The sequence below is a fragment of the Gymnoscopelus braueri genome (assembly GCF_963280865.1).
Source record: "Gymnoscopelus braueri genome assembly, chromosome: 22".
Taxonomy (NCBI): domain Eukaryota; kingdom Metazoa; phylum Chordata; class Actinopteri; order Myctophiformes; family Myctophidae; genus Gymnoscopelus; species Gymnoscopelus braueri.
The window spans coordinates 4,070,631-4,097,226 of NC_137624.1; the positions used below are offsets into that span (position 1 = coordinate 4,070,631).

General features: G+C 43.1%; 1 protein-coding gene across 1 annotated transcript; it reads left to right on the plus strand.

The window, feature by feature from the left end:
• Positions 1-23,325: 23,325 nt before the first annotated feature.
• Positions 23,326-26,391, plus strand: LOC308078300 (sodium/potassium-transporting ATPase subunit alpha-3-like; the record flags this gene model as incomplete). The annotated part of the gene is made up of 1 exon (XM_080419419.1): positions 23,326-26,391. One exon carries the CDS (start codon positions 23,326-23,328, stop codon positions 26,389-26,391), a length of 3,066 nt encoding a protein of 1,021 aa, XP_080275545.1.
• Between the last annotated feature and the right edge of the window lie 205 nt (positions 26,392-26,596).

Sequence of the window (26,596 nt, forward strand, 5' to 3'; positions counted from 1 at the left end):
ATGGAGATACTGTGTACCGATTTGCATGACGTTTAGATACAATCTGTAGGAGTAATGTAAACAAATGGGTTTTGCACAAATTGGCCTCCAGGTGGCGCTATAACAGTCCCATGTGAAAAGTTTTAGGCAGAGGTTCTGAATTGGCATCCAGGGATTGTGTGTGCACAGTTTCGCAGCGACCGGGCCAATGGTGCCAGAGATTATCTGCTAACACACGGACAGGACACACACGGACGGACGGACGGAGGGTAAAACATACTCTCTCGCCTCATGCCTTTCGGCCTGGCGGAGACAAAAAGACACAAAGGTCTTTGTGGTCCCCAGGGCAGCACAGTCACCATACATATTATGGTTTATAACCCAAAATGTGATGTGGATGCCAGATCTTAGGAGCATACAGTTGATTATGTATATCAGTTATATAAATAATTATTTTTGCTAATAGGCCAACATTCGATAAAATCATTGAAGCCCTATAATCACCAATGATTAAGGTGCTTTGAGTTATAAAGATAATAACTACACTCACATTCACAGCTTGGTTCTTTAAACTTATATATGAAGTACTGTAAATTAAACTGAGTCAAACCATGTGAGAGTACCTCAGTCTATTTTAGGAGTGTTTATGTTCCTGTGAAGCTGTTGGTGCAGGTGGATGTGGTCTGTGGTTACAGAGAGTAGCTTACACCAGTGCTTCTCAAACTGTTTCATGTCAAGGACCCCTAAATTAATTTGGCCGCGGACCCCCATCTGAAAATATGTTCTGCCAAGGAGGGACCCCCATACCAGTTTTGTGGTTTTTTCTTCTTAATATTTCATGTTTTTTTTAAATAGGCGATATAGAGTTAAACTGATTTTGATATATGAACACTTTCATGCTGGAGAAACCCACTCAAGTACCCCTGGGGGTCCCCGGACCCCACTATGAGAACCCTTGCATTAGACCACAGACCACCATAACTCTGAGAGTGTACAAATGGAATATGGAACCAATTTGGTTCCATGTGTACGCTCTCAGAGTTACAGCCCCATAGGGTCCATTTGGTTCCAGTTGGTTCCATTTGGTTCCATTTGGTTCCATTTGGTTCCATTTGTACACTCTCAGAGTTACAGACCCATAAGGGTCCATTTGGTTCCTATATCAAATCATTTAGCTGGGGACCCCCTGGAACCCCCTCAAGGACCCTGGTTGTCCCCGGACCCCACTTTGAGAACCACCAGCTTACCTCTCTGGGTTTTTAGACTTTTTAGTATTAATGTTCGTCTAAAAAAGGTTATTGTGAAAAAAAGTGTTTACCTGAAAACTCATAAACCACAGGTTGAACCACTGTTTTGACAGTCATCTCTGCTGCGGAACATGCTTTTTTTGGTTCCCCACCTGAGACAGTGTACTCCTACAGATGTTGTCCAAACATCACGCAAATCGGTACACAGTATCTCTATAGTCATTAAACGAAACCGGTATTTCAGATTTTTCATATTCCATCCTGATTGGCTAAAATGGCTTCCAAAGTTTGCAGGAGTGCTCCTTTTTGAACAAAATGCCTCAAATCATGATCACAGCATGCAATTTCCCTGAAATTCTGCATGGACATTCCCACTATAGTCCATGAGCCAGACAAGATTTCATTATCGAAAGAGTGGGCAAAACCATACCTATATTAAATTGTTCATAGGGTCAATACGAGTAAATAAATATATGATAACCTCTCCACAGGAGCAGCTTTTTCATGGTTATCACACATTTTGTTATTTTCCCCATACGTACATGACAGGTGAAAAAATGACATAATTTAAAAAAGAGTTATCATAATGAAACTTCCTGAGTTGATTACTTACATGAAGACAATGATTTATCGTATTACAAGTTTTCTGAAATTGTATATTTAAATATGCAAATTAGGCATTTAGTCCATGAGCCAGAGCCCCAAAATTGAGCCAGATATTGAATATTCCCTCGTTAAAAACCTTTGACTCCAACATCTTAACAAAATGAAAAAAAGCTTTGTCCAATGTTCCAATGTCGATTCTGGAAAGTTATGCAAATGTAGGCATATTTTCCTAATGCCTAATTTGCATATCTAAATATACAATTTCAGAAAACTTGTAATACAATAAATCATTGTCTTCATCTAAGTAATCAACTCAGGAAGTTTCATTATGATAACTCTTTTTTAAATGTTGTCATTTTTTCACCTGTCATGTACGTATGGGGAAAATAACAAAATGTGTGATAACCATGGAAAAGCTGCTCCTGTGGAAAGGTTATCATATATTTATTTACTTGTATTGACCCTATGAACAATTTAATATAGGTTTGGTTTTGCCCACTCTTTCGATAATCATTGCTCAATTTTGGGAGTCTGGCTCATGGACTACTATGCCGAGGAAGAAATGCCACTTCAACTTTTTCAAATCAGCCTCATGGTGGCGCTATAACAGGCCGATTCGTGTTTTTACCTATAACTGCACCGATCTGTATAAAACTTTGTATGCACACTCCCTAGAGGCCAAGGAAAAAACTGTTCCCTGCATTTTTCACATCTGCCTTTTATAGCGCCACCAAGAGGCCGACTTATGTAAAACCATTTTTTTATATTACTCCTTCCCATTTTATCCAAATTTCACGCAAATCGGTGCACATGATCTCTATAGTCATGTGATCTAGACCGATCTGTTTGATTTTTCATATTCCATCCTGATTGGCTAGGCCCACATGGAAAGAAAATATATGAACCTATATTGCCACATATATGAAATTGGACCCCTACATATACGTCTATCAACATATATGCACATATATGCGCATATATATGAATGCTGCATATATGCCCATATATGTAGGGGTCCAATTTCATATATGTATTATATATATGCTAAATATAGGTCATATATGTTTATTTACAAATATATGTTAAATATAGGTCATATATGTTTATTTACACATATACTGTACAGTATGTTAAGGATATGTATACCTACATAAATACAAATATGCATACCTACATGAATTAAATAAAACACAACATCTAGAAGTTATTAAACATTTATTCAAAATCTCAATTAAACATAATCACAACAGAAAATAATTGGTTGATCTTAATCAGGAATAATAATTTCAATTATCTGCCTTTCGGCGATGCCTGAGCTCTGTCAACTTGCTGTTGATGGCTTGACCCAGCTGGCCTTTAGTTGCGTGCGGCCACTTCTTCATTGTTGCCTCTGCAAAGAGACCAAAAGGACATGAGACGACAGTGGAAAAATGCCTCGAGTCTATCTTCTAAAGACTCCAAGCATATAAGTTTTGCTACACCACCTGATTTAGTGTACATGAGTTTCCTTGTGAGTTTATCGGCTGATAGCCCAAAGCCTTTATTCAAACAGTATCTATTTTATTAGTTTATTAGGTTTTTTTCATAAACATGCAATTATTTTGAATTGTCTGAAAAGTGAGTGCATTTATGAGTCCAAGACACCTTCTATATTTACAATTATTGGTTAGAATTATGTAATAATAATAATAATAATAATAATAATAATAATAATAATAATAATAATAATAATAGAATTATGTAAGTTTGTCTTGTCAAATGATCTCATGGTATGTTTGACATCACATGAACTTCACTTGTACGAACAACAGATTATCAGCACAGGTTGTTTACCAGAAAGAGCAATAAGATATGCTTCGCAATCAAGCAAATAAATTAAAGGCATGAATGAAAATGAATGTTTTGCACATAACTTACACTCAAAGCCAATCGAAGATCATCAATCGCTTCAGGAGGGAGGAGACAGGAGGACCCACTTTTCTGGCTGAGCAGCTTTGTCGTGTTGCCACCGCCAATGGGTTGATCCCAACGAAACATCTGAAATCACAAATCACATGGAAAAGGTGCACTCATAGCTGCTCTACAAGAGAGCACATTTTTCGAGTTACATATGATGGTTCTACTTCAAGCAGAAAGTTACCTTTGAATGAATTCCAGTGTGTAACAGAAGTGCTCCTGTGCTCCTGTGCACCAGAGTGAAGTTGTAATACTGGAAAGGCTGCCAGTCCAGCCAGGAAGTTGATCTGCCACAACGACCGGACCCTCAATGCTCAGCATCCATTTTGTAGCTGTGAGAACTTCACCTAAACATATTAGACATATGGTTTGCATGTTAACAGTGTTCGTCTGTTGCTTTCCACATAACAATAGATTGTTAAACTAAAACATGACCTCCATATAGTCTCCGTATTTGCAATGCTTTAAAACAGATTAGAAAAAACAGTTTACACTACCTAAGACAATTAGACAAGTCTGGAAGCTTCATTATCCTTTCAACAACTGCTGCTGTCGCCAACACCTAAAAGACAGAAAAACTAATAAAAAATGCGTAGTCATTGACCCCAGCTCAACAGTTGAGGGTAACCGCTTCAACTTGGGCATAACACAAGTTTACTGTGTAAAAGAGTGGCATAATTTTTTGTACAAGCTACCCATTAATTGCATTTGCATACATAGTATTAAGAATTATAAAGGAGGAAAATGTCAAACAACAAAAAAGAAAAGTATCAAACGAAAATAAAAGGTATCCAAACATGTAATACAAAAATAAAGACATCCTCAGACTCTATTGCAAGTAAAGACATCACGTAGCAGCAGATGTTTTTTTCACCTGAAAATCGTCTTCGCACTTCTTCTTGTCGTGTCCAGTCTTTGCACTGGTGATCAGTGCTCACTGCCAGCCAGGTGTTTCTTTCAGCATCTGTGATAGTAGAAATAGACATAGATATTATTTGTGCGTCAGTAATTTAAAATGTAATGTTAACTCATCAGATTGCTCATAATTTGCGCCACCGTGCCCCCTTCTCATCATTCATTCAGTTCTTCTGATGAATTTGGCAAAGTGTTTCACAATGCAGAACTGATTAATGATTAATGTTGTACAAATCTGTGGTTCATGTTCATGTCAAGGACCCCCTAATTAGTTGGCTAAGGACTCAAGATTTGAGTTACAAAAGTGTTTCAGAAATATTCCACACAGTTTGTTTACAGTGTTTTTTTAGTTTTTTAATAGCTGATCTACATAAGCTCACAACGCATCACCATGCGCTGCACTGTGAGCTTGTAGATCTGCTATTTTGAAATAGGCAATTTATAGGGTTTAAGTGGTTAAACTGATTTTGATGCTATATAACCTCATTTACCTGGGGACCACCTGGAAACCCCCCAATGACCCCTGGGGGTCCCTGGAGCCCACTTTGAGAACCACTGATCAAGGTTCAAGGTTCAAGGTTCAAGGGAATCATAAAGTGCCGGCATAAAGTGCCTGATCCATCGTCATCATCATCATCACAGTAAAGTGCAAGAGATAAAGTGCTTTTTCATCATCATCATCATCATCATCACAATAAAGTGCAAAGAGACAAGATTTTAAAAAAAAAGGGCCAAATTCAGAAAAACAGGTAATGTGATAAACATTACCTGCTTGTGTTAGCTACTGTCTGCAAAACAAAACTAAGTAAAAATTACTATTTGTACTCTCTTTCTCTTAATTAAATGATTGTACTTTGTACTGTAGGTTTCAAACAAAATTCATAGATGTGATAATAATAATTAATTACAGTCAAAACAAATGAGGCCAACATTATCTAAAGTTTGCAGTAGTGGTTTGTTTTGAACTGTGTTTTCAACTGATTTTGACCCAGGGACCACCATCCTGACTAAGAGCAACCTGGGGACCACCACTATTGTGCGTGGTGGATCCATCATAGACCCACCCCACACAATAGTGGTGGGGGGTTCACACAGGGAGCTGGAGAAAATAGCTATAATATCAATATAATAACTAATAAAATACAGTGATTTTGTTTGAATATGATGGAATATGATTAAGGATTACTGTGATTGAGGTATCTACGTAGGGTGACCATATGTCCCGATTTGTGCGGGACAGTCCCGCATTTCAGTGACTTTTCATGAGTCCCGCAAATTGAGACGCTGTCCCGCATTTTGATTGAAAGGCTCCAGCTTTATTTTTATTTTTTTCAAATGTGCGTTTAAAATCTTGGTTTTATCAACTAACTGGTTGTGCGCAGGTGTGTGTGTGTGTGTGTGTGTGTGTGTGTGTGTGTGTGTGTGTGTGTGTGTGTGTGTGTGTGTGTGTGTGTGTGTGTGTGTGTGTGTCTGTCGAGAAACACAGCTCAAAACACACTCGCCCCAAAACACATGTTTTTCGCCGACCGAGGCCGCCGCCGGATATACCCGGGGCGAGTGTGTTTTGGGACGAGCGTTCTTGTATTCCACCAGCAACACGTGATTTCATTCACTGGCTTGTTTACAAGTCGAATCTGGGGAAAGAAAATAATCAGGAGCTCAACAACATAATAAGAGGATACAAGAGCTATCTGTGCTAGCTGCAAAGTGTGCATATTTAAGCAAGTATTTTAAAACAGTGAAAGCAGAGGAAAAAGAAACAGAAAGTGATAAACCCCCGCCACGACTCAAACTAGCGACCACGTTGTGAATAATTGTAAACAAACAACCTCCTGGTGCTTGCAAGTTGGGGGTAGTTTGACCAAAACCGAAGGTTTTGAAGAGGAGAACACAGAGAATGTTACGGTCATCAGAGATCAAAGGATTTAGCAGCTGCCATTCTGATAATGTTAGGAGGAGCAATGGACCTGGACCAGCCCAGGCAACAGTAACACTACGACCAGGTAGGGTCCAAGTGTTTCCAAATGGACTGCAGTCTGCACAGAACCCTATCCATCAGATCCAAAGTAGACTAGGTATTTTTTTGCGACCGAAAGACCATGTATTATGCAAGTACAAGATGAAGTTGACCAAAGTTTCTCAGCTGCATTATATTTGTTATTAGTGTCTGTATATCCTCTGAAACAAAGGGGTTTATAGTGAGAACTTGGCATCACGGCCATTCATTGTGCATACAACGCGACACCCTCACTCTCACAGATCCGTGATTTCACTGTAATTTTTTTTAATTGATTCATTTATTTTTGATAATAAATCGGTAAAATCAGGCAAAAATATGAATTAAATAACATAACCCTAACCTAACCTAAACTTAACCCTAAAACCCTAACCCTAAAGTAACCAAAAACCTGTCACCTGTCCCTCAATGGGCCTGTTTGGAGATGGTCACCCTATATCTACGTTTCTATAATTTATAAAGGTACACTGCTGGAGGGCCGCCCACAATTAACCCTCTCAGAGTTCAATTAGCATTGAGGATTTTACTGTAGATAAATTAATTTCCCCCTCACTGGTTCCCCTTCTAGAATGTGTTGTGAGCAACAATGTAATGTGAGCCAATCTGTCCATCCTCATGCTATTTGATGTTACAAGGTAATTTCTTACTGTCTGGGTTCCTACTTTAAATATCTAATGACTGTGGTAACAAGGAGAGATTTGACCTGTTAAACAACAACGCAGCGTTTGACACTTGAGTGTCAAAGCGATTGGCCTTTAGCCTACTGTGCATATTACTGTATTTTATGACACGAAAGGCAGCTTTTGCGCTCAGTGTCATTGTTACGTTGTTTTATGTTTTTCTTCCATTCTTTATTCATACCACATAGCCACACACAGCTCCAATGTCATCATCAAGTGTGCTGACGACATAACAGTGAAAGGCCAGATCGTCAACAATGATGAGTCTGACCACAGAGGTGAGATTAGTTTACTGGCTCTCTGATGCCAGGAGAACAGCCTCGCCCTCAACGTCAACAAGACCAAGGAGCTGATGGTGGACTCCAGGAGGCCGCGGAGAGAGCATGGGCCTATCTTCATTGCTGGAGATGCAGTGGAAAGGGTCAGTGAGTTCAAGTTCCTCGGTGTACACATCAAGGAGGAGCTCAAATGAGAAGCACACACACCACGCACGTGGTGCATTTGTATCTTTTCTCCAAAATGCTTTGCATAGATTGTGCATAGATTACACTCACCCATTTACACACACATTCAAACACTGATGGCGGAGGAAACCATATGCAAGGCACCAACCTGCCCTTCGGGAGCAATTTGGGTTCAGCGTCTTGCTCAAGGACACTTCGACACTAACTCTGGGGCAGCCTGGGATCAAACTGAATCGCTGTTCCCATCGGGCTGCTCTACTGGCCACTCTACCCCTGAGCCACTGCCACCCCAATACACTGAAGGCATTTAGATCAGCTCAAGGTGAAAATGGAAACAGTTTAGAAACAAAAAGACAGAAAGGTCTCGGTGGTCCCCAGGGCAGCACAGTCACCATACGTATTATGGTTTATAACCCAAAATGTGATGTGGATGCCAGGTCTTTTGAGCATACAGTTGATTATGTATATTAGTTATAGAAATAATTTGTTTTGCTATAAATAGGCCAACATTTGATCAAATCTTTGAAGCCCTATAATCACCAATGATTAATGTGCTTTGAGTTATACAAATAATAAAATACTCACATTCACAACTTGGTTTTTTAAACTTGAAATTAAAGATTAAAGAACATGAAATAGTGTAAATTAAACTCGGTCAAACCATGTGAGAGTACCTCAGTCTGTTTTAGAAGTGTTTATGTTCCCGTGAAGCTGTGTGTTGGTGCAGGTGGATGTGGTCTGTGGTTACAGAGAGTAGCTTACACCAGTGCTTCTCAAACTGCTTCATGTCAAGGACCCCTAAATTAATTTGGCCGCGGACCCCCATCTGAAAATATGTTGTGCCAGGGAGGGAACCCCATACCAGATTTGTGTAAAATAATGTCAACATACATTTAAAAAATATATGTCATGTTTTTTTTTAAATAGACGATATAGGGTTAAACTGATGTTGATATATGAACACATTTCTGCTGGGTAAACCCACTCAAGGACCCCTGGGGGTCCCCGGACCCCACTATATAGAACCCCTGCATTAGACCAGACCACCATAACTCTGAGAATGTACAAATGGAATATGGAACCACTTTGGTTCCATTTGTACACTCTCAGAGTTACTGACCCATAAGGGTCCATTTGGTTCCTAACTATCAAATCTGGAACCCCCACAAGGACCCCTGGGTGTCCCCAGGCCCCACTTTGAGAACCACCAGCTTACACCTCTCTGGGTTTTTAGACTTTAGACTTTTTAGTATTAGTGTTTGTCTAAAAAAATGTTATTTAGAAGAGAAGTGTTTAGTCTACCTGAAAACTCATAAACCACAGGATGTCTCTGCTGCGTTATATGTTTTTTTCAGAGATTCAGGTGTCACAGCAGCCAGTCAGAATGTAACACAGGGCAGGATGTCATGGATGAACTTCAACCTGGTGTTTGCCCTTTTTCTCTTTTTGGCCCGTTCATCTACATAAACTTTCAGATTTAAAATATAAAGTGATTACCTCATGGCAACGGTCCCACGGATGTCACAATTATGTACGGGCCCTAAAAAGTACCCGTATCTTCTGTATTGTTCAATAAAAAGCATTTTAATCCGATCGGCGGCCATTTTCTCATAGTTATAATGTAATCATAGTACAGCAAACCCAACCGATAAATGCAGGTTGGACACAGCAATGAAATGACACTTATCTCTGTCCCCTGGTTATGCAACTTGGGGCATGACACCCTAGGCTGATAGTGTGTTTGTATGTGTTTTCCACTTCAGGTTAAAAACTACAGCAGAGTAAAACATGGCATAACATTATCCACAAGTTTCCAGTGTCCCATGAAGCCGTGAATTATGGGCATCGGCACGTGCACACATAGACATGAAAGGGGGCTCGAGCCACTGCCCTTTTACCCGTCGGTAAAAAAGTGCCCTCTCCAGACAAAAAAAAAAAAAGAAACGAAAATAATTCAACTGCCCCTAGCAGCCTAACGGTAAAGCCGACGTAAATGTCAGTGGATGTGTTGGATGCAGACCTTCCTAGCCTGTGTTATTAAAGAAAAACGTGCGACAATGGCCAAAAAAAAAGAAAATCGGCGATCAAAAACCGGCGAAAGTGGCAGTTTTTAAGATGTTTTAGCCATTATCAGTTCAAAGCTTGTTGGGTGCGTGACTTTGAGGACAATAAGCACGCAAGGATACCTTTTCGGATTGTTCAGGGTTTTGGGCCTAAAAGTATGTACATTTTTCGTTTAAAAAAATCCAATAGGTGCCATTTTGAAACTCCCTGCCTCTCCAAATCCCTCTGCACGTCCATACTTCCTGTTGTCAGCCATTCAGTTCATTTCAGTGATCCATCCATCCATCTATTTATCTTCCACCGCTTATCCGGAGTCGGTCGTGGGGGCAATAGTTTGCTCTTAGCAGTAGCCTACTGGCTGCTGTGTTGCTGTGACACCTGAATCTCTGCATGGGGATTAAATGGTGCTTGTTAAGCAGCATTCAGCACTTGATAATAAGCATTGATCATTAATTTGTATCAGCTATGAGAGAGGAGGTAGATCTTGTAGAGTAAATAGGCAGACTAATGTGATTTCTGTCAGGTTGTGTTCACTCAAATGAACTGAATGACTGACAACAGGAAGTGATGCACATAATTCACAAACCCCTTTTCCCGAGTAAGCTCCTGATAGTACACAGTGATGTAAGCAACACAGCTGCAGCTAATCAAATTAATAATGTGTGTGTTAGATTTTAGGTGTGTCAATCATAGATATAGAAACCTAGATACCTCATTGGCCGTTCATTGGAGTGACCTGTATCGTGGCTGCCATATTTGAGGAGGCATGCTTCATGGCTACTGGCCACAGCGCGTCTTTTCTGGGAATCTAGTTGTATAAAAACTAGAGGGCTGCGCGCCCCTTCCCCCTATCCGCTGCGTGGGCTTTGTGCTTGTTGGTCCCTCCGTGTCCCTCTCTCTGTATGTATTAACTCATTTAAAAAAAAAAGGAAAATAAAATAAAAACAAAATACATGGGGCCCCCCTCGCGGACCCCCTGGGAGTCTTGGGAGCCGCGCAAAACATCGCGGACCCTTTCAGACCCCATATAGATGTGGCTTTAGTTTTTTCATGAACCTGCTTGCTTGTTTCTGGTGCTTGTTTTTCTCCAACCTGGCATCCTGACTGACTGGCGAGTCGGTTTGGGTGACTGTAAGAGGCAGCGTGTAGACGCTGGCGCGGGTAACTAATAATGTATTGTTTGGGATTTGCATGGCACGAAAATGAAGGACATTAGCGTGAGTGTGGTGGGATATAGTGGAGCGGCTAAATGCTTTTTTTCTGGCAGAATCTTTCAGTTGATGATAAAAGCGTGAAAATTGGCATGAGCAGTCTCCATGGGTCACTTGACAAGAAAATTGTCTGAGGCATTTGTAATTTCAAGATGGCGGACATTTTTCAAGATGGCCGACACCTTAGTGGGCAGTTAAGTGATATGATGGTTTATTTGGTGATACAAGCATGAATATTGGCGTGAATAGTCTCTGTGGGTCACTTGACAATAGGCCACCCACAGCTACTTGACATTTCAAGATGGCGGCCATTTTTCTAGATGGCCAACACTTTAGTGGAGCAATTAAGTTATATAATGGTTTATTTGGTGATACATGCATGACAATTGGCATGAGCAGTCTCTGTGGGTCACTTGACAATAGGCCACCCACAGCTACTTGAAATTTCAAGATGGCGGCCATTTTTCAAGATGGCAGACACTTTAGTGGAGCATTTAAGTTATATAATGGTTCATTTGGTGATACAAGCATGAAAATTCGCATGAGCAGTCTCTGTGGGTCACTTGAAAATAAGCCATCCACAGCTACTTGAAATTTCAAGATGGCGGACATTTTTCAAGATGGCCACCACCTTAGTGGAGCAGTTAAGCTTAAGAAATCATTTAGTTGGTGATACAAGCATGAAAATTGCCATGAGCCGTCTCAAAAGGTCATTTGACAAGAAACCGCCCACAACCACTTGACATTTGAAGATGACTGCCGTCCGCCATGTGGATCTTTAAATGATACCTTTTCTCATAGAAATGTATTGGGTTCCTTAAAAAGCTCTGTCCAGAGAGGTTGTTTGACTGTGTTTTGTCTGACTCCTCGCCCACGACCTGTCCAGTTTGGTAAAACCTGTCAGGAGTTGCCTCCCACCGGCATAGCCCTCAGGGTTCACTGAGGTAGGCCTACACAAGCTCCCTTACCACGACAAGGTAACAGTCACAAGGGAGGACATATATATATTTTTTTTGTTAAAACTAACAGCCATTACATGTGTCAAATAAATACGAATGGGTGGGGAAACAAAAAATAAATAATAATAGCCACAGAACCATGACAAACGATACTAAGGAACTAAACTGAAAATGTGCTTCACTGTTAGATATGGCAGTGGAAGCAATGTTACAAAGTGTTGACATATGCTCTCCATTGTATGTACTCTTATTCTGAAGTGCTCAACCGGAAGTGATTGTTAGCCTGACGTGTATATAATGACTGACTTAATAAACACACCCAGTTCAATGTGAATGGGTTGAGATGATGCCTGATGTCTCCTTGTCCTCCTTATTCCTCCGTCTATTTCACCTAAGTATTGTGGTACACATGCAGATCGCTGCAGTGTAACTCTGCCAACACAAAGTAACAACTGAAAATTACACAGTAACTGATTCACTGCCAATCACGTAGATCTACGCGAACCTATTTAAAGCCGCCACGTGCCAATCGCGTAGATCTAAAAAAATCCAATTTGACCCAAAGACCAAGGAGATATAATTGTTCAAAGATCTAGACTCCTATCCACTTCCTTGTTAACTTAAAACTTAAAAAATCTGTATCTCGGCTCCTGAGTACTTTATTTTTTTCAATGAAAAACTCTGGCACTGGCTAAAAAAATATGAAAATACCTCTGGCAGTTAATGGGGTAATAGACAAGATAAAAAGTAAAACATGATGCGCCGATGTGGCGAGGGGAAGCCGAGCCATAGGCCTACACTTGAAAACACAGAGGACAACAGGGAATAACTCTGGCAAAATAAACATGCAAATAGGTTCTGGCAGGGGCAACTACATAGGCATGTGAAACTGAGTCCATATCTGAAGCACTTACACCTTCCAGTACATGCCTTGGTTCACCCACATTTGGTCAACTCCCAACAACTCTCCGCAATAGTAGGAAGTGGAGTCCAGAAGACTTTCCACTTCTCGTCCTGTTCCACCCATCCCCAGTCAGATGGGCTCGGCATTTGTGGATGTCGCTTCAATGCCTGTCCCCACACGTATCCAGCCTCATAAGAAGCATGTTTGGCATGCTCTTTGAGTGCTGATTGAGTTGGTGGGATCAAGTCATATTGTCTTTGCTTTCTGGCAAAGAGATCAAGCCTGGCTTCGTTCACAGTTGTGACATCGCTGGACCTGTCATACATTAGATCTTCTTGGCCTCTTGACATGGATATCTTTGGTATCTTCAGTGTCTTCAGCAGATGTAGATGCTCTCTTTTGGGCCCTTTCCAGCTCTTTGTTGTTGAACCTAAGTTTACAGCTTGAATGATATTTTGCTCTGTTTCTTGTCAATGTGCTTTCTATGCCATCACCTTCATCTAGTCGGGTTGGACTAAATAAGATAGGCAGAGCATTGATCTTATGAAATAATGGAACATTTCTTGCAATGGTATCATAACCAGTACGATCGTGCTCTCTGTTGAATAAACTCGGCTGAATTAGTTTTTCCTTGGTGACCTGCTGACAAATGAAACATCTGTCCCAGTTTGTTTTCTCAACTGTTATGATGGCTTCTGCCATGTCTGCAGCATAGGCAGAGGCTGAGGGTTTATCATTTTACCACCTTTTACCAAGCACTTTGATGTATGGGATACAACTAAGTTCTTGCCTTAACCCTACACTTAGTCCGATCGCTCATCCAATGCCATTTAAATCCTGTGCGATCTGTACACCATCCGGTTAACTAAAACCCCATTAACCTTGGCTCGGCTCTCCCGCGCCGGCACAACCTGTCAATTCAGGTGCGGCTATCTAACTGTTTTGGGGTAAATTAGACAGCATTTGGGATACTAACTTTCAATTAGCTGACATTGAACCCCACTCTGAGTTAACAGCAGTGATATATCACCAGTGTGCCCTGGTAGTGCAGATATTCATTCTTATGTAATCTATCTATGATCAACACAACTGTATTGTGATGTGTTAAAAGTTGTTCTTTACCATAATAATAATAATCGTATAATTGTCCTGGGAGTGGGAGTGTTTTCTTGTCAAGCAACACTTAGAGACTGCTCATGCCAATTTTAATGCTTGTATCACCAAATAAACCCTTATATAACTTAATTGCTCCACTAAAGTGTTGGCCATCTTGAAAAATGGCCGCCATCTTGAAATTTTAAGTAACTGTGGGTGGCTTATTGTCAAGTGACCCACAGAGACCGCTCATGCCAATTTTAATGCTTGTATCACCAAATAAACCATTACAGTATATAACTTAATTGCTCCACTAAAGTATTGGCCATCTTGAAAAATGGCCGCCATCTTGAAATTTCAAGTAGCTGTGGGTGGCCTTTTGTCAAGTGACCCACAGAGACTGCTCATGCCAACTTTCATGCTTGTATCACCAAATAAACCATTATATAACTTAATTGCTCCACTAAAGTGTTGGCCATCTTGAAAAATGGCCGCCATCTTGAAATTTCAAGTAGCTGTGGGTGACCTATTGTCAAGTGACCCACAGAGACTACTCATGCCAATTTTCATGCTTGTATCACCAAATAAACCATCATATCACTTAACTGCCCACTAAGGTGTCAGCCATCTTGAAAAATGGCCGCCATCTTGAAATTACAAATGCCTCAGACAATTTTCTTGTCAAGTGACCCATGGAGACTGCTCATGCCAATTTTCACGCTTTTATCATAAATTGAAAGATCGTAGCACTTATCTGCTCCGCTAATAGAGACATGACCAAACAAAAAGGTAAGCAAGAGCGGGGGTTGAAGCGAAGGGCTCGTGTCTGTTGTTGTGGCGATGAAGAGAGATTTCAATGGCCGCCGCTGCGTGTTGCTTCGGCTGTGGCCATCGGCGCTCGGATGTGCTCACGGTAAACGGTGCGAAAGTGTTTCCCTGTCTGGTGTGTTCATTAATGTGGTGAGTTGAATTAAATGTGCTGCGAGGAGGTTTAATGTGTAGTGAGCAATGAGAAGTAGCCTACGCCAACCCGTAAATTCATCGCGCACGTTGTGGCTAGTGTTGTGGTGACATGTGATATGTTGTTTTGTTTAGTCCGAAACAATGGAATGAGTGTGTCGTCGGAAGCGGCGAGAGTTAACTATCCCAATGTATAGGTAGATATCCTGTTATATTTTTATACAACTAGATTCTGCCAAGTCCCGGAAAAGATGCGCTGTGATTGGCCAGTAGCCAGGAAGCATGCCTCCTCAAATATGGCGGCCGCAGACGCCCCAGAGTCGGAGGAGGCGTCTACCTTTATACTGTATGTCTATGGTGTCAATACCGTTTATCAAGCTTGCACATTGGCCCTTATTGGCTGTGGACACGCCTATGGAAATCTAACACACTATTAATTTGTTTGGTGCTGTGTTGCGTTTTACTGATTTTATAACTATGAAGAACACAAGAGTCTAATGGCTCTAACCATTCTGTGCTATTCTGTGCTGTGGCAGAGTTGTGTGAATCAGTAGTTCTCACACTTTATTCCAAGGACAGTTTGGTGAGTGTAATACAGATAATCGGCTGGTTGTTTAGAACCGGGCTCAAGAGCCGCTGTGAGGCTTCACTGGGTTGTAAATCCAGCTACTCGTCCTTGGGTCTGTGATCTGTGCTGGGCTGGCTAGGAAGGTGATTAATCCGTCTGGTATTGAGGCTGGTTACTCTGGAAGGTTTGACAGCTGATTCGACACCGATCCGAAGGCCACTATGAGAATATGCCTTAGGCCGTGATAACCAACTATTACTGGTTTCTCTTAGATGCTTCTCTCTCTGTAGGTAATTAATGTTTCTCGGAATCGCTCTGGAACAGAACTACTGAGATGTGTCGAGCCTCTCTTATACTGCTGGATGCGGTCCTGACATCACTATGGTGATGTCAGATAGTATCAGACGTCTCCATATATGGAGCTGCCTATGTTAGTTATGCCCAAATATGGGACCAGGACGTCAGTCCTGGACGTGATGGTTATGTCTATACATGGAGTTTCTGGGAAGGGTTCGCTGATGTCAGACTCCGTACATATGGCACGTTTAGGTCTCTATGACGACTTTGCAGGTCTACTGTCTCCATCTATGGGGATCTCCATACATAGGCTATTGCTGGCAAGTATGCCCTGAATGTTCGTAACAGTGAGCATTAAGGCCACTGACCCCCATAACTCTGAGAGTGTACTAAGGGAACCAAATGGACCCATATGGTTCTATTTGTACACTCAGAGATTGTATTTTATCGTGGACCCGAAATGGCTCTGTACTCAGACCTCTTCTTTCCATCTACACAAAATCGCTTCGGCAAAAATATATTTTTGGCTAATGTTCCCCCCAGAATATGGATGCTGGGGTGAAAGTGGTTAACAAAAGTGGCATTTTAAGAGTTTTAAGGCTTGGCGATTTAAAATCTGATGGTGTTTATTTCCCTCTATACTGGATCTTAATTGTCTAATATGGACCACAATGGAAACAACTTTGGCTTTTTTGTGACATACTGTATAGGTGATATATTGCTTTTGATTGTATGTTACTGTAATACAAGTATTCTATTCTAGATGGCTTTCTGGTCCTGCCCAAAGAGATGTATGACATCAACATGGAGGCACTGGCATTGTCTTCAGTCAACCAGAGCCTGCAGGTGTCATCCTGCTTAAAGCAACTCTTTCTTACACTTTATGTCGCCGATCTTTTGTCCGACACCGCACCTGTGTGTCTGACATCAACCACAGTCTTGGTTCTGGCTCACAGGGTATGTGGTGTTGGCTGGTTCCGGCCTAAACTGGACTTTAAAGTGCCAACCTGGAAAAAAAAAGGCAAGTTATTGCCCTCTCATCAGACAAGGACATCCACAGGGACCTCCAGACTGAGATGCCAGACTCTGGTTTCAGGCCCTACAGCCATCAAGGGCTTCAGCTCATAATGAGCATCTATTAGTTGTAAATACAGAAAACTATTATAGTCTTTGTATATGTTTGTTATTGTATATAAACAAAACAAAATGTTCTGAAATGTGTGTTTGGTAGATTATTTCTCTGTAACAATGCTTCTCGGCAATAACTTTTACACCATTGGAGAGCCTGCTCATGTCCCTTTTAAGTGGTAGCCCATTTGTAAGGAACCCACATTGTGGGATGAGCAGAATGACAAAGGAAGAGACATGCAGCCACCAGAGGGCGGCACAACACCACAAAAATGCATTTTGACCTCTCACGGCAGGATGTCCATGATGATAACATACTGACAACAACATCAGTCTAAAATGTATCAACCGTTAAATTTACAGATTGAGCATGAGATTGAGCAAAAGTAGATAGAGGACCCAATTAAAACAGACACAAATATACTTGGAGAGGAGAATTATCCAATTTTACATACCTGTGATTGACGTATGAGAACCTGTACGATTAGAAGTTGAAAAGTTGTACGTGTTTTCAATCACACACACATGCACAACCCAGTTGGTTTGACAATAAGCTACAGGACAAAAATGACAATTAAAATAAATAGTGCTTGGGCCAAGATCCAAAATTGTGGATATCGGTACCATCTGGGTAGTCAAATTGTTTCAAGTAATGTATCTAATACACAGGTATACATACTCTACACTTCAATTGGCCAATTGTCAGGTCTAAATTATCGCTTTATATGTATTTTCTAATTAAGGTTAATTTTTGACAAATCATATTTCCTCCCACAATACCTTATTCAATCGGTGTAGAGAACAAATGTACTGCTTTAAAGTGGAAGGAAACACATTTGTGTATATACAGTATGACAATTATTGTTTATTTAAAAGTCCACATCTTCATCTACTTTAGGCTGTAAGGTTACCTAAGAAAAAGTGTCTCGAAAGTGATTTCCGTTGTCGACTTTGGGGTATAAGTTATCCACAGTTTATTTCTGTCACTATATAAATGTAAATTACAAAATAACGAAAATCTTATTCTGCTGGTTTTACTTTTACATTTCTTGATATTCATTTTTGAACACAAAGTCTCTCTCAAACTGTCATGTATACTAGGGCTGTGAATCTTCTGCTATCTCACGATTCGATTCCGATCCTTGTTGTCACGATTCGATAAAAAACTTGAGCTTTATACATTTTAATTCAGAACAGTCATATTGTTTTCTTCTGGACTTTAAAGAGGTGGTGCCATGGTTTTGCACTTTTTCTGTTTTTCATGTGTCTATGAGGTTGATAGAACTTCATTAAGCCCCCTGGTGGTGTTTTTATGGTGTTTTATGTCTTCTCTGACTATTTAGAGTTTCTACCTGGAGGCTGAAACCTTGAGGGTCAAATGTGCCAATAGAGAAACAGCGCTTTAGTGACATAGTAAAAATATACCCTCCCCCTCATTATCATAACACAACAGGTGTGGGCATGAGGAGGAGGAGGGACTAGGACAGGTGGGTGGTGCTAAGGTGGTGGAGGAGGTATACTTAATGAACTGGAGGCGTGTCCACATAAAAACAAAACTTTAACAATTTCTGTACACTTTTTTGAAAAAAATCTTCCTCCTATAGTTTAACCATAATACCTGATGATTATGTTTTAGGGGGGGGGGAATCACGGCACCCCGTCTTTAACAACCAAGTGTAGCCTAGTTATTTCCAACAGCTGAAACAAAAATATATAATAGCTTAGGCTTGTAAAAAATATTGTCTTTCATGATATCTTAGATTTAGGTGTTGCTCTATTTGATGCAGAAACACAACATAATTGCATTGATGGAAGTAACATTAACGAGCGCCAATGAGCCTCAGCTGGACAGTGACCCCCCCCCTCTGCTGTGCTGAGGGGAGGTTTGTGTGTCCCTCTGAAAGTGACTGGAGTTATAGTCCATGGGCCCAGGTCAGAATTTTCACTAATCAGGGACACTCAAGGTGGAAAATTCTAGTTTGGTATTTTGAAAAGGTCTATATCCCTAGATAATATTTCAACATGATAGCCCTTCCCAAGTAGTAGCTTAGTCCTAGTTATCAGCCTTCAATGACGCCAACCATAGATCCAAAGAACATAGATCCAAAGAATGAAAAAAATCGGCTAACCTTTTTTGAATAAAACATGTCGTACAGAGGGAAAAAAAACATTATTCAATCTCTTTCATTCACTTATTTAACCACATGAACCCTAGCATGCCTATTCTGGGGCAAACATTCAGAAAATGGCATGTCTACAAGCTCACAACACTTCACGTTGTGATACGATGTGAACAGCATTTTCACTAATCGGGGTCACTCAAGTGCAACATTTGCAAATTCTAGTTTTGTATTTTGAATAGGTCTATATCCCTAGATGATATTTGATCATGATAGCCTTTCCCAAGTGGTAGCTTAGTCACAGTTATCAGTCTTCAAAGACACCAACCATATATTCAAATAATGAAGAAAGCGTGCCACTTTTTTTTAAAGTGGCACCCACGAAAGTGGCACCCCTCTGTATCACGAACGTGTGATACAGAGGGGGGGGGGAGTTCTCTCTTTCATTCACTTTAATAATAATACAAAAAATTATAATAATAGTAGCTTGAATTTATATAGCGCCTTTTAAAAACAATGAACAACCAACAGACAAACTAACAAACAAAACAACAAACAACTATATGCCATAAGCCTGAGAGAATAGGTGTCTTTTCAAGACACACAGCCTTAAGAGTCCAGTGTTGCATGAGCATGGAGCAGTAGCTTGACCAATCCCTATTGGGAGAGAGTTCCACAGGGTGGGGGCAGCCACACTGAAGGCTCTTCAGAACAAGGTTCAGAGCCTTCAGAACAAGGTTCAGAACATGGTTCAGAACAAGGTTCGCTTGTTTGCCTTGGGGACAGAGAGGAGGTCTGTGGACCACAGGGTCCGTGACAGAGTCGGTTTATGGAGTAGGTTCCAGGACAGCCATTGGTGCTGAGGCTGACAGGCTGGTGGTAAATGCTAAATGGTGCATTTATATAGCGTTTTTATCCAAAGCGCTTTACATAGATTGTACATTACATTCACCCATTCACACAAACATTCACACACCGATGGCGGAGGAAACCATGCAAGGCACCAACCTGCTCAGAGCAATTAGGGGTTCAATGTCTTGCTCAAGGATACTTCGACACTAACTCTGGGGGAGCCCGGGATCGAACTAGGAACCTTGCGATTTCCAGTTCACTCTACCCAGCCACTCTACCCCTGATGTGCATGTGGAGTGGGCTGTTCATGTGAAACAGTGCAAGAGAGTTGTAATTGTCTCCAATGACACACACACCTTCACATTACTGCTATACTACACCCCATATACTTACTTCCAAGCACTGAGGATGAAGGAGATCTGGCAGCAGTATGGCACTGGTGAGAAGCGGCGCATCCTCCCACTGCATCAAGCAGTCTCTCATCTTGGAGCACCACTAGCCAAGACAGTGATCAAGGCACATATCCTGACTGGAGATGACTGCATGGGTAAGGTGGGACCAAACATGCAGCTATGGCTTTTGACCCAGTGCAATATCTGACAATCTTTGGAGAGGCAGACACCTTGACCGAACAAGACACAGCGTTGACAGAGAAGTACTTGGTGCGTGTCTGGGCAGGGTCCAGTTCAAGTACAACAGCAAGACATTTGATGACCTCAGGGTAGAAAACTATACCAGTGCCAGTGCTGGAATGGATGCTCTCCCTCCCACAAGTAGTGTGATCAGAGGCCACATCCAAGGCGCATAGGGCTTGCGACCTGTTGCGACAGCCAAGGAACCTCAGGCAAGACTAGCACTAATGGAACATGGATGGGAGGAGCACTTTGGTACACTCCTGTTTTTAGTCCTAACAATGGCCAAGTTATGGCCAAGGTCTTCGAAATAGCAAGATGACCTTGACCATGACCTTTCAAGGTCAACATCACCCAAAGTGGTCATAACAGAAATTAATTCCCCACCCCACAATTAGTCAACATGGAGGTATTGCATGTGTATATACACTCAGAAACCAAAAAAGTTGGATTTTCATCATAGCCGATGGCGGCCATTTTTGATTTGGCCATTGCGCCATTCGTGGCACTATGGCGGATGAGCACCTCTGTGATGTTTCATGTCTAGGTACCCATTGACTCAGTTCAAGTGAGAAATTCTCCTAACACCAAATTGCGAACGGTTCTATAGGCCAGATAGGTACAGAACTACTGTGCAGATAATGTGGGGAGATAATGGCAAATGAAAAAGTATTAAAGCTACTCGTAAAAAAAAGAGATTTTGCCACCTTACGTGTCCCTGACTTCTCGTCTGGCCCATGGACTATTAGTTACATTTTCCCCCTAAAGCCCTTGAATATGACTGAAGACGTGATAATGTTTACTGTGGTTATGGTAAGCTTACATTTCATATCACACTCACCATAGAATAAGAACTCCTTTAACTTTAACCATAAATCAATCAATCAATCTGGGAATGGGAAATTGTGAATCGTTGATAATAAGAATCTTTTATTTTTCACCCAACACCCCCTAATGTATACGTATACCTCTGAGATAAATATCGGTACATAAGTATTCTCAAATGTGAATTTAGACCATGACATATAAAGCTTTAAAATAAAAAGCTTCAACTTCACACAAAAAGTGTCAGAACCTGCATGCTGTTTAATGAGAGTGATAGAGTTATTTGATTACTCTTATCTGATTACTCTTATCTGAATTATCATAATGTGTCTAGGGTCCTTAACCTGGTTAAACTGTCCTATTAATTATGGTCTCATAATGGGCCTGTACCTCAGTCATGTTAAAAGTACTCTGTACTCTCTACTAGCAGTCTCTCTGTCTGCAAGCCAAGGTCGAACACATGCAGGCCCTTTCTGTGACAATCTATGTTGTGAGAACACCATATCGGTGTTCTTTTCCACACTAATCCTTTCTTACAGCTGTCTTGCACCCATGTCACCAAGCCTCCACTGACCAGTGGGTCAGAGCAAGATGTCAAACGTGTTGACCCAGACATGGGGACGCTGTTGTCCAGAGATAAACTGTCACACAATCATAATCTACCATCATCTACCATCATCAGACGACGACGTAACCATCGCTCTCATCCAATCCGAGAAGTCCACCTTCGCACGGAACCTCATCGATGTCACATCCTATGATGTCATATGTTTATGTTACTGGACAATGTTAAAAGCTCGTGCTTGCTCTGTTACAGGACGGAGAGATGGACGGCCGATGTTGCGGACCTGTGATATACTGTAAACCTTCTAATGTCTCTCTGATCTGAATACAATCATGTTTCCTTATACCCTTCGCTGGCTGTCTGAGTCTGGTTTTTCCTTATTGTCTCCGTGCTACAAGTATCTGTACTTTGTGTGGGTCATAAGGTGAAATTCAGCTCCAACAGAGAGGGAAAAAGAAAAAATAACATTTTGACCCCAAATGACAGAAATGTATCACAATGCTACCCGCAAACCCACATTTTGAATATTGCCAAAAATGGACAATACTTCAGTAGATGCACTACAGCTCAGAATAACTACGAAATATGATATACTATACAATATTTATTACAATACGACAATGTGTTAATGTCACAGCGTGTCTCATGGGTAGATAATTTATTAATTTATCCCCGGTCATTCACCACACTTAACCTCGTGAACAATGTGGTGGTGGTGAGAGTTGGATGGCGGCCAGTTGCCTAGAATCATACAGTCTATCTTGGCAGCACTTTGCGCCTATTTCAACCGTGCAATAACCCTGGCAACCATGACTACCTTCTCCTAGAGCAAACCCACTCATCAGAGACTGACTGACAGGATGGAAGATTATATTAAATACATTTCTCCCACCGTTGCATACAATGGCACATTCTGGACACGCTCGAACAAATCGGCGTTGTTAGGCAAGGGTTTGTGTTTCGAGTGACGTCAGACCGGTCTATCAGGACATAAAGTGATCGGAGAAAGAGATATTAAGAGACGCTGAGATTTACGAACGTAGAGGAAGACAGACAGAAGACACATCTTAGTTTGACAAGTCTCTCTCTCGTAACTATCAGTGTTTCAGTTAAAGGGCATCTCGTTTTGGGGGGGAAGGACTGTAGCCTGACCTTTTTAAAAGTTTCAGAGACAATCAAAATAGTTTTTCTCTGCTAGAAAGGAGATCATTTGATAGAATTCCACAGGCGTTGACTCTTTCAAGCACTGCATCACCTGAGGAGAAGACTAGCTACGGCAACATGGGAGGGTCAGACAGTTACCACGTTACCGTCACAGAGGAGGACAATGCTAACCGCTCCCCCAAGAAGAAGAAGGTGGTCAAGGACATGGAGGAGCTGAAGAAGGAAGTTCCCATCACGGAACACAAGATGTCCGTAGAGGAAGTGTGCATGAAGTTCAACACCGACATGGTCCAGGGTCTGACCAACGCCAAGGCGGCAGAGTTTCTGATCCGGGACGGCCCCAACACCCTGACCCCGTCCCCCACCACCCCCGAGTGGGTCAAGTTCTGCCGCCAGCTGTTCGGAGGTTTCGCTCTGCTGCTGTGGACTGGCGCCGTCCTCTGTTTTGTAGCTTACACCTTCCAGGTCTTCAACGAGGACGATCCCGCAAGCGACAATTTGTATCTCGGCATCGTGCTCACGGCCGTCGTCGTCATTACCGGCATCTTCTCGTACTACCAGGAGGCCAAGAGCTCCAAAATCATGGAGTCCTTCAAGAACATGGTGCCTCAGCAAGCACTGGTGATCCGCGAGGGGGATAAGGTGCAGCTCAATGCAGAGGAGGTGGTGCTTGGAGACGTAATAGAGGTGAAGGGAGGGGACAGGATCCCTGCTGACATCAGGGTGGTCTCTGCGCATGGCTGCAAAGTGGACAACTCCTCATTGACGGGCGAATCGGAACCTCAGAACAGGTCGCCCGACTGTACCCACGACAATCCTCTGGAGACCCGCAACATTGCGTTCTTCTCTACCAACTGTGTGGAAGGCACGGCGCGCGGCATCGTGATCTGCACCGGAGATCGCACCGTGATGGGCCGCATCGCCACCCTGACGTCCGGCCTGGAGACGGGCAAGACCCCCATCGCCAGGGAGATCGAGCACTTCATCCACATCATCACGGGTGTGGCCGTGTTCCTGGGCGTCACCTTCTTCATTGTAGCCAAAGTCCTCGGCTACTCCTGGCTGGAGGCCGTCATCTTCCTCATCGGGATCATCGTGGCCAACGTGCCCGAGGGGCTGCTGGCCACCGTCACCGTGTGCCTGACCCTGACCGCCAAGCGCATGGCCAAGAAGAACTGCCTGGTGAAGAACCTGGAGGCCGTGGAGACCCTGGGCTCCACCTCCACCATTTGCTCCGACAAGACGGGTACCCTGACCCAGAACAAGATGACCGTGGCCCACATGTGGTTCGACAGCCAGATCCACGAGGCCGACACCACCGAGGACCAGTCTGGCGCGGTCTTTGACAAGAGCTCTGCAACGTGGGTTTCTCTGGCTCGTATCGCTGCCCTGTGCAACCGGGCCGAGTTCAAGGCCAGCCAGGACCAACTCCCCATTCTGAAGAGAGATGTGGCCGGCGACGCCTCCGAGTCGGCCCTGCTGAAGTGCATCGAGCTGTTGTGCGGCTCTGTGCGGGCGATGAGAAGCCGGAACAAGTTGGTCGCCGAGATCCCCTTCAACTCCACCAACAAGTACCAGCTCTCTGTGCACGAGACGGAGGACCCCAGCGACAACCGCCACCTGCTGGTGATGAAGGGAGCGCCAGAGAGAATCCTGGACCGCTGCTCCACCATCATGGTGCAGGGCAAGGAGCAGCCCATAGACGAGCAGATAAAGGAGGCCTTCCAGAACGCATACATGGAGCTGGGAGGACTGGGAGAGAGAGTGCTGGGTTTCTGCCACCTGCTGATGCCTGAGGACCAATACCCCAGGGGCTTTGCCTTTGACACCGATAAAGTCAACTTCCAGACAGACAACTTGTGCTTCATGGGCCTCATGTCCATGATCGACCCTCCCCGTGCTGCCGTGCCGGACGCCGTGGGAAAATGCCGTTCCGCTGGCATCAAGGTAATCATGGTCACCGGTGATCATCCAATCACAGCCAAGGCCATTGCCAAGGGGGTGGGCATCATCTCGGAGGGCAGCGAGACTGTGGAGGACATCGCCGCCCGGCTCAAAGTTCCTGTCAGCGAGGTCAACCCCAGGGACGCCCAGGCGTGTGTGATCCACGGCATGGACCTGAAGGACATGTCTCAGGAGCAGATTGACGACATCCTGAGGTACCACACCGAGATCGTGTTTGCCAGGACATCCCCACAGCAGAAGCTCATCATCGTAGAGGGCTGCCAGAGACAGGGCGCCATCGTGGCCGTGACGGGCGACGGCGTGAACGACGCCCCTGCCCTGAAGAAGGCCGACATCGGCGTGGCCATGGGTATCTCTGGTTCCGACGTGTCCAAACAGGCCGCCGACATGATCCTGCTCGATGACAACTTTGCCTCCATCGTCACCGGAGTGGAGGAGGGCCGCCTGATCTTCGACAACCTGAAGAAGTCCATCGCCTACACCCTGACCAGCAACATCCCGGAGATCACCCCCTTCCTGCTGTTCATTCTGTTCAGCATCCCCCTGCCCCTGGGCACCATCACCATCCTCTGTATCGACCTGGGCACCGACATGGTGCCAGCCATCTCTCTGGCCTACGAGAGGGCAGAGAGTGACATCATGAAACGGCAGCCCAGGAACCCAAAAAGGGACAAGCTGGTGAACGAGAGGCTGATCAGCGCCGCCTACGGACAGATCGGCATGATCCAGGCTCTGGCGGGCTTCTTCTCTTACTGTGTGATCCTGGCAGAGAACGGCTTCCTGCCATCTTTACTAGTAGGCCTCAGGGTCTTCTGGGACGACCGCACCATCAACGACCTGGAAGACAGCTATGGACAGCAATGGACGTATGAACAGAGGAAGATACTGGAGTTCACCACCCACACAGCCTTTTTCGTCAGCATCGTGGTGGTGCAGTGGGCCGATCTCATCATCTGCAAGACCAGGCGTAACTCTGTCTTCCAGCAAGGGATGAAGAATAGGATTTTGATCTTTGCCTTGTTTGTGGAGACGGCTCTGGCTGCCTTCCTGTCCTACACTCCAGGCATGGATATAGCACTCAGGATGTACCCACTGAAGTACACCTGGTGGCTCTGTGCACTGCCCTACAGTTTGCTCATCTTCTGTTATGATGAACTCCGAAAACTGATCATACGCCATAACCCTGGAGGTTGGGTGGAAAAGGAGACATACTACTGATCGAAGGAAAGTTTGTTTACTCAGACCCAAACATCTTCCACTTATTTCACCCTTCCACTAAACACTGCTTCCAAGCTGTCTTCATCAAACGCTCTTATATGACTCGCTAGGAGCCATGGCATTACAATTTGGGCAAGGTGTGAGACCAATCTGAGCACCATTGACTCCCATAATAAAGTCCAATTTAAATATAAAAAACTAAAAC